The 9284-nt window shown below is 39.1% G+C and overlaps 1 protein-coding gene across 1 annotated transcript in view; it reads right to left on the reverse strand.

Moving 5' to 3' along the window:
- Positions 1-240: 240 nt before the first annotated feature.
- Positions 241-9284, reverse strand: part of LOC119414208 (tensin-3) — a 46954-nt gene continuing 37910 nt past the window's right edge. Inside the window, exons 14-24 of the mRNA XM_037681307.1 lie at positions 6733-6862; positions 6078-6613; positions 5901-5987; positions 5680-5811; positions 3503-3598; positions 2505-2582; positions 2265-2342; positions 1888-2056; positions 953-1021; positions 743-772; positions 241-662 (exon numbers count right to left, since the gene is read on the reverse strand). Of these exons, the coding sequence (XP_037537235.1) occupies positions 518-662; positions 743-772; positions 953-1021; positions 1888-2056; positions 2265-2342; positions 2505-2582; positions 3503-3598; positions 5680-5811; positions 5901-5987; positions 6078-6613; positions 6733-6862 (1550 nt within the window). The 3' untranslated portion in view covers positions 241-517. The remainder of the gene's footprint in view (positions 663-742; positions 773-952; positions 1022-1887; positions 2057-2264; positions 2343-2504; positions 2583-3502; positions 3599-5679; positions 5812-5900; positions 5988-6077; positions 6614-6732; positions 6863-9284) is intronic.

Here is a 9284-nt window from a genome sequence, read left to right on the forward strand (position 1 = left end):
ATTGCATAGATAAAAGAACAAAATCTTGTTTGCAATGTTCCATTTCCAAATTACACAAAATTTTGTCTATCTGCCATTCTGTTTTTAACGCCATTATTAAAACACAACGTGCAGCAAAAAGTTGCTTCTGTGATCCTCACAGCTGTACAGTTTGTTCAGCCCTTAAATTATGGAAAATGTTAGAAAAATACAGATAACTACATACACAAGTTCATTTGAGTTGTTCATAAAATGCCATGCATGAAGAGTTACAATGAATATATCTAACTGTACAAAACACGAGAACAAGTAAAAAACATGTCTATTATTTAGTTTTTCTTTCCTTTCATGACTAATTTACAGTTCATATGAGAAAGGATGTGTTTTTACATAAACTTATTATCATGTTACCATTAACTTTCTTGACAACATCCAGTTAGATTCCAGGACTTAAGGTCTCAGCTTCACCCTTTCTTCAGTCTTTAAACCGCTGCTTCTTTTGTCCAGTACATGTCTTCCCAGCTGATCAGTCCCCCTCCTACTTACTCCTTTGTGAACCAATCATCACTTTGGACACAAAGTTGACTATGGCACTTGCAGGCTGCTCAGGATCGTGCTCTGCAAACAGGTGACATATGTTGTCTATGGAAGTGCCGGTTTTCCTCGCCACAAATCCAAAGATTCTGCAAAGATGGAGTAAAGCACTTAATAGCAGCACTAACTACACATTTAAGAATAGCTGTATAACCTGTTATTTACTTACTTTGCTGAAGGGTATCCATCTTTTTTCCACCTATGAGCAAGAATCGTAGTGTCAGCAAAGCAGAATATGGAAATAACACCAAATTTACTTGGATGACATCATTTTTTCAACAATAGATTTGAATTATTTTTAAGCCAGATTTTCTACAAACAATGTTTGACAAATATTGTGCAAACCAAGTGGTTATAAAACAACAATAACAACACTTACTTTCTCTCTTGAGGGTCCAGAGCACAAAATATAACTGTGTTGACATTGTAATGGCGCCTGAAAAAGAGCCTAAAAACAGACAAATTCATGGTTGAGACATGTGGATTATCTTTGAATGAACAGTTTAAGGTCAAATCCCATTTTACTCCTTCACTTAAAATATTCAGCCCTATTAGGTTTAGTGCCAGTTTACAAAAATAATGTCCAGGGAGACATTTTTTGTGACCAAGTATGCAAATAAACCAATAAAATTCAGTTTTATGACAGTTTTGGTCAAAGCTTGAAAGAGCTGCTGAAGAGGGACCAAAGAGCTGCTGAAGAGGGACCAAAGAGCCACGTGTGGCTCCAGAGCCGCAGATTGCAGACCCCTGTTCTAGAAGAATATTTGTTTCCTGTTCAATACCCTTTGACTGCTCTAACCCAGCTGTTGCCTTTGGGTCAAAAGGACCCAATAGACCTGAAACTGAAGCATTGTGGGTCATTTTGACCCAAGAGCAGCAGGAGGGTTAAGGCTATATGAATTTCTGGAAATAAAATGTTGCCTGTCTATGGTCTAGTTTGATGTCTACTGATGTATTATTTTGATATTATTGTCAATTACTCATGAAAAGCTTTAAAAATAACAAAATGTGTCTCATAATAGTTATATTATAGATTTGTTTATTGTCTCTACAGGCTTTCTTACATCTAGATAGAAAACCTTGACATTTTACATTTTGGTGTAATTGTTGTTTTATTCTAGCAAGCATTAAAAAAAATGACTACAACTAAGTTTCGATACATTTTGACACAACTGATGATGTATTTGCTTCTTGCCAGGGTGTTTCATGTCACAATGAAGTACTTTAACTCTATGACTTTGAAATGACAGCTGGGGGGGGCATGTCCATACAGGGATGGAATGGGATTTGGCTGAAAAAGTGTGCTGCACTCACTTCCTCTGGTTGTCTGTCAGCGTGATTCCCTGAGAAGACACTTTGAAGTGGACCACAGTGGAGTTTGGTAGAGGGTTTGCATTCAGGGTCATGGTAGTGGCTTTCTGCACCGCCTGGACCCCGGTAAGCGACTCCATCTCCACAGAGCCGAGGTACCACACGTTACAAGCTGCAGGCAACAAACACAAATCAGATTCCACTTGGATTTTCTTTGAACCGTGGCGCTTAGTGATAAAAACAGAGCATAAGAAAAAAAAAACTATTTTCAAAACCAGCCCTGAAATACAAGGACTGCGTCAAGTGTTTACTTGTTGTCTCATCATCTTGTGTTCGACATAATGACTATGCTTAGTGAGTGATGTAAGAAGCCTGGTTACCTGCACCCTGTTTTAGTAGCTCCGCAGCAGAGTTTGTGACAGACTGGGATGTATTCTCCACAACATCTTCAAAAGGATCTTAAGAAGAAGAAACAAACACTAGAAATCAGCAGCTACACAGATGGGCAACTGAATGGCCATACTGATAAATTACCTCACAGGAGAGCCAGATTAAAAAAAACAATAAATAATTATCTTCAATAAATGATATGTGACAAGTGTTTGTGTGTGAGTGTTTACCTGTGTCAGGTATAATAAGTTTGCAGGGAAGGGCCAGAGGTGTGATTGAGTGCTGGCAGACCAAAGCAGTTAAGCTTCCTGTAACAGAATCGAGTACGAAAAATTAACTAAACCAGGGGAATTTTCAAAGTAAAAGGATGTAAACGAAGAAAATGTCAACTCAGACATTAAAGGTCATGCTCAATAATCCAGGGGAAAAAAAACAAAGTTAAGTCATGTCCTCTGAATGGTTTCTTTTTGGGCCACTTTTTTGGCACCCATGCCTCAGACGAGACAATTGGGGAGAGGGTGGACTCTAGAAAACATCTTATCACCATCAAACTGGTTGGCCTATGAGTGTGCTACTTATGGGACTGAGTTTGTTGTGGCTCCTTGGACTGATGGAAGTCCTTTGGATGAAAGATGAATTGTTTCAACACAAAAAAAACATCCAGAGGACCTGACTCAACTTTGATGGGTCAACTCAGCCAGTTTCTAGATAAGGAAAAGGAACAAAAATTATATACTAATGATAAGTGCTATGTGCTGTCATCATTGTATGTTCCCATACAATAGCAAAATTAGTTATCTGCATTTAACTCATTGCACCTGGGATGCATCCAGGTGACACCACAACATGTGGAAGATGGCTGGGGATTGGGCATGGGGATTCTGGGTCCCGGGTCGGCTGCCCTGCCTCTACTCCATTTGAGCCCCCAATTATAATATTAGATCATGAAATGCTTCTATGAATTCTTTTTATAGAGCCTACAAAATATAACTGCGTTTCATTCATCCAAGATGAACAAATCCCACATGACTCAAACACAACAACTAGAAAGATCTGTTAGCTTGATTGATGTTTGGGTGCCAGGGTTTGCAGCAAACTACTGGTACAGAGCACCGTGCACCAACAGAGGGCAGTATCAGTCATGAAGTCTTAGTATTTAGCTGTAGAGACTAGAGGCCAAACAGACAGATGGTGATGAACTCCAGGTTTTAACTGGACAGGTACTCACCAAAGTAGGGCTCATTGGGACAACCCTTCAGACGCACTCCTTTCTGCGTGCACTCGATCAGTAAGTGGCGCACCAGTTCATTGGACAGATCTCCTCCTGTTAGAGAATAAATAATCTGTTTTCAAGATTTATATGGAACTTATTAAATAGTCAGTTTGTCCAGAGATTAGGTGGGAGATGAGTCAACACAAGCAGCCCCCTACTTCCACCCCCCTCAACGTGGCAGCAGGAGGAATGTTAGCACAAAAGCTTGTTTCTTGAAGTGGGCTGGATTTCTCACTTTCAAAGGAATCACAAAGCTCCAAGACCAAAGATGGGCTGTGGGCTGTGAGGTGACGTCACCACAGGTGCTGCTGGATCGCAGAGGGGCGGCAGCAAACAAAAGGACAGGTGTGAGTCGGGGGCAAAAACGATAGGACTGAACAAAGAGTTCAGGGTGCATTTGTCTTGAAGGTTTCTGTTGAGCAAAATGATTGCTATGTTTTGTTGATGTGAAGGTTTCAGACTAAAACTTGGCATTACGTCACACAATACAAATCACTGATATGTTGCTAAAATTAAAATAATAACTATGGTACTTTTCAATCATTATATTATAAAATTAAAATAAACATCACCCTGACTGAAGTAGAAAGTCTGGAAATAAAACTAACAACCTGAAAATGTCTGGTTTCACAAATTGCGTAATTAGTTTTACATTTATTCTATTTTTGGGTTCATTGACCAGGGAACGTTTTTTTTATCTACAAAAATAAGTTCACTTATGAAAGAATTATGTTGATTTTTATTTTTGATGTCTGAAAACTACATGCTAGCAGAAACTAAGAAGTAATACAAGAACTGTGCTGCTTCCTGTTCCGTGGCTTCACTTTAACTGCTTTTACAGCAACTCCGCTGTTTGTTTTCCTAAAAAGCATTTTGGTTGTCTATAATAAGGTGGCCCTAAGGTATAAATGAACAACATTTGAAAAAACGGAAATTACATTTGAAAAAACGGAATTACATTAGAAAAAATGGAATTACATTAAGCCAAAGTGGAAGTGGCCAAAGCAGAAGTGGCCGAAGCGGAAGTGGCCGAAGCGGAAGTGGCCCGAATCACATTAGAAAAAACAGAATGACATATAAAAAACGAAATTACATTAAGCCAAACAGGAAGTTTATTTTTTTATTATTTTTACTTTATTAACAGCATAAAACTGAACAACAGAACTATATACATAACAGAGATACAGTTAAAAAGATAGCCTGCTAACTGTATCTCCTTTGTGTGTGTACTGTATATTTTTCTGTTGTTCGGTTTTATGCTGTAAATAAAGTAAGAAAAAAAAATACTGTTTGGCTGAATGTAATTCCGTTTTTTCTAATGTGATTCCTTTTTTTTTCAAATGTAATTCTGTTTTTTTCTAATGTGATGCCGGCCACTTCCGCTTTGGCTTAATATTAATTCCGTTTTTTTAATGTTGTTCATTTACACCTTAGGGCCACTGTACTATAATAAAAGACACATTTATTAAAAGCCCACCTCTTTCCCCTAGCTATGCAACAGCCAGACAAGTAACATATGTTGACCCTGATACTAGAATACAACTTATACACTGTATACAGATAAGTGGGGCAGGGAGTTTTCCTGAAGAATGCCCTGGCATCAGAACAGCCATGTCCTTTGTTAAGAGTGAAACATTAGCTGCACATCTAAGACTATCAGGCAGCAGAAATCTGGTTTCATAAAGGTGAAGCCCAAGAGAGATCCACAGCATGATGAGTTCACTCACAAACAGAAAAAAACAGTCTCAAGTTCTATTGTGAATAATTTACCCATTTACAGCGGGCTGTAAAAGAAGACGGCTGTAGGTGTGACTGTTGTTCACGACCCCCAGGACGTTTGAAGTTCTGCACTAACCTTTGAGTTTTTTAGCCATAACATTTACAATTATTGAGCATAATTGAATGCAGAAGTCAGCTAAATAAAAAGTAGTCTAATGGTAATTTTTGTGCAAGATTTATCAAACAAAAGGAGCATTTTTCCAAACTTTATATTCAACACTTGCATAGCTTTATTTTTAGGTCAAAAACACAAAAAAATTCTGATTGCTTTAATTTAAAAAAGACTGCAAGCTAGTCAGTTTTGAGACATTTTACTCACAAAATAATGGGACCAAACCACACATGTAAAATACCTTTTTTGCTTTGCTGGAAAACAGAGGGAGGGGGTGTTGCCACCTTCATGGCCAGACCGTACGCCCCCTTGAAGGAATGGCTGTCCCGAACAATAAAGCAGCCGGGCTCCTTGTCCTTTAGGACTGCAATAGCTGAATAAAGAGGAGACATGCTGACAGTGAGCTGACAAAGTTAATTTTCTTTATTAATATGTAAAAAAAAGTGAAAACTGCAAACCCACCTTGATCCCTTGAGATGTCTGGTTTGTACCAGAATTTTGACGTGTCCTGCACAAACTTTGCAGTAACCTGCTTGTTGGCAAGAACGTCTGGAAAGCAACGTAACAATCCATAAAGCATCTATGAATGATAATTGAAGTAATGGACCTTAACAAAATGATTAGTAATAATTTATTTACCTGGCAGAGGTGAGGCTGCGCATGGCGTCTGAGCCGACAAGTCAGGCAGGACATTAGGGAAAGGAATACTCAGAGAGCTCCCACTGTGCGGACTTGAGAATCCACTGAGGGCAGGAGAGGCTGTTCCCAGTGAATGCTCCCCATCCGAAGCGCGTTTTTTTTCTGGTAGCAGAGGAGGTTGCACCTGGGGAGTCAATGACTGATGATGCCTTTCCACGGAGGATAAATTATCCCTATCGACGCCCACATTTGGACAGTCCGTGCCGTAGCCATGACCCGAGTCGTCTTGCTCGTCAAAGCTTTGAGCGGAACTACGGCTGAGGGCATAGCAAGCCATCTGGCTCCGCTGGCTGCTTCGAGGGGAGCTGTGGGCATTAGGGGCTGGGTGGGCGTGGGGGTGGTGTAAGGGAGGAGAGTGGTGACCGTAGTTCAGAGACATGGAGTGCTGCGGTGGCTGTCGGGCAGAGGGGTAATTACCCAGTGAGGTGTGGCGGCTCAGGACAGAATGCTCTGGCCAAGACTGATTCACAGAAGAGCTTAACAAACAAAATTACAAGAAAAACAAAGTTTTTATTGACTTGCAGTAATTAATACCATTATATCCTTCCTTTGGTGAGAAAAGCACAACTTGTGTTGCTGTAAATCAGGTCTGTACCTGTCTGCGTGCTGATGGCTTCCAACAATGGAGGCAGAGTGTGTAGAACTCAGCATCCTGTGGCAGCTGATGGAGGAGTCTGGCAAAGTCTCCAACACAACATGATTGATGTCAGAATATCCTTGGGGTTCTGCAAGGGCGCCAAGAAATAGGAAAAAGGAAAATTGCAGATTGTGTTAGGCTAAACTGAAAATAAAAACTAGCACATGGGGATTTGGAAAAAAGGCTGCTTAAAAGAATCAGATATTTCAGCAGTTAGCAGAACTGCTTACAGTAAAATAAGTTTGAGAGGAAAAAAAGAACTACCACTAGACAAAATGACTTTTTTTTAGCACTTGTAGAAGTCAATAATAGAGTTTCAATGTAATGGAAACTATTCAGATTGCATTGTACCTACTGTGGCATGTTAAAACTCCTAATTAATAGAAATACAGCAAGTCACTGATAACCCGTGCCAAAACAAATCAACCCTAACAGCAGCTAAAATCTTTATTTAAATCAAATCTGGAGCCACTGACATGAACATCGAGATTCGTTTTACAGTCCAGTTTTGTTCAAGTTACTAAAAGAAAGCAGATGTGTAAAGCTGAAAGGGTTGCTGGTTTCTGTATCTACCTTTTTCTCCTCTTTTTGTACACATAGATACTTTTATGGAGGAAGACAAGTTTTCTTTTTGTGTCACGCTTCCTTAACTCACAGTCACCATGGAGATGGAGCTAAACTGAATGCTGGGATTCTTGCCGGCCTGTCTGAGGCACAGCAAGGGGCACAGATCTGTGCCCAGACCATAAAACCTTCTAGACATACTGTATATCTCCGTGGAAACGAACATACAAGGTGATAAAGGAATAGAAATAAAAGTGAAGGTTTGGTGCTCAAAGGGTTTGTGGGGGAGGTTCGGACAAGGGGTTACTTAACGCAAAATATTTGAAACATTGGTAACAAAAAGAAGGATGCGTTTAAAGACTAATTCATTATTTAAGAAGTTGGAGTTCATAACTCAGACTAGGTGAGGCCTTTCAAAGGACTTTACAAACACAGGATGTGCTAATCTTCAAATTAAAACCGCAGAAGGGGAAAACTCAATAAAGAAAGACAGCACAATTTTAATCTTAAAAAACAATAGAGTTGTGCTCAAAACTGTTTTCCCTACAAACCAAAACCACACAGGCATTCCAGAGAAGGGTTAGGAATCTCCCTGCTTTTGTGCAAGAGCTGTCTTTGTTTTCAACCTCTGTCCTAAACTATTGCAAAATAGATGTGTTTATGTCACCTTGAAACAATGTTAGCAGTATTAAATGAATCAAAGATGAAACAAAGATGCCCTACGGTAACCTGCTGTAATGGTAGCAGCACAACAAACAAAAATAAGACTATGCTTTTCTCATAAAGCAGGGCTATTCAACAAAACTGCTCAGGGGGGCACAGTTTCTGAACGCCAACAGCTTGGGGGCCGGACATCCAGCGATTAAAATCACAGAAATAAACCAAAGTTTACATTGATCTGTTACCTTTTATATGTTTATTTTATTGTATTGAATCATAAATGCAATAAACAGAACCCAAAACCCAAACCCACAAACAAACATGTATACTGTACATATATATCTATATATATATATATATATATATATATATATATGTATATGTATATGTACTGTATATATACCGTATTTTTCGCTGTCTAAGTAACGTTTTCTTTTGCATAATTTACATGCCCTGTGACTTATATGCCAAAACGACGTATTTATGGATATTTTTTCCCATATTTATAAACCAATTTTTGGCTGATATGACCATTTTCATTCATTCAGACTGAAAATATTGAACGCTACTTGGGCTAGATGGCGCCAGACTAGTATAGCATGTCGTTGTGTCATGTAATAGGTAAAAGTGGCTATTAATGACACAGTTGTCTTGCCATAGCCTTCCACCTTCGTCCATCTCACTTGGAGCAATAGTCAAATCAGCTTCATTTTGCTGCACCACCCTGTCGAAATGCAGCTAATTTGACCAATGAAGTCCTTTTATTAAGTAAAAGTTCAACTGAGACACACCTTTACTATAAAGTTGAGCAAACAAATAATTGTTTTAAGGTGTTTATCTTGTTAAATTTTGAAGAAATGAGCAGCGGCTCATCCCTCTGCGTGTTCCTACTTCCGCGTATCGGCTTTTGAAATGCAGCTGATTTGACTGTCAAATTGTAATTATTAAGCAAAAGATAGACTGAGACACAGCTTTACTATAATTTCGAGCAAACAAATTGTTTTTAAGTGTTAATCTTGCTAAATTCTTGTTAAAGTCCTCCTGTGCACCCTCCTGCGGCCACCATTTGGCAGGCAATCGATTTTTGGCACAACACTGGCCCATATTTCTGGATCGTCAGCGGTGACGCGTAACAAACGAGATATGTCTGCGGTGATGCATAATAGATGCAACGTATATGGCGAAGTGACGAATTTATGGATTTTTCCATTTTATTAGACATATTTGAACTGATGTGACTTATACAGCGGTGCGATGTGCACTGTGGAATATATATATATATATAT

Source organism: Nematolebias whitei, chromosome 9 (assembly GCF_014905685.2).
Source record: "Nematolebias whitei isolate Nwh7 chromosome 9, NemWhi1, whole genome shotgun sequence".
In the NCBI taxonomy this organism is placed as follows: Eukaryota; Metazoa; Chordata; class Actinopteri; order Cyprinodontiformes; family Rivulidae; genus Nematolebias; species Nematolebias whitei.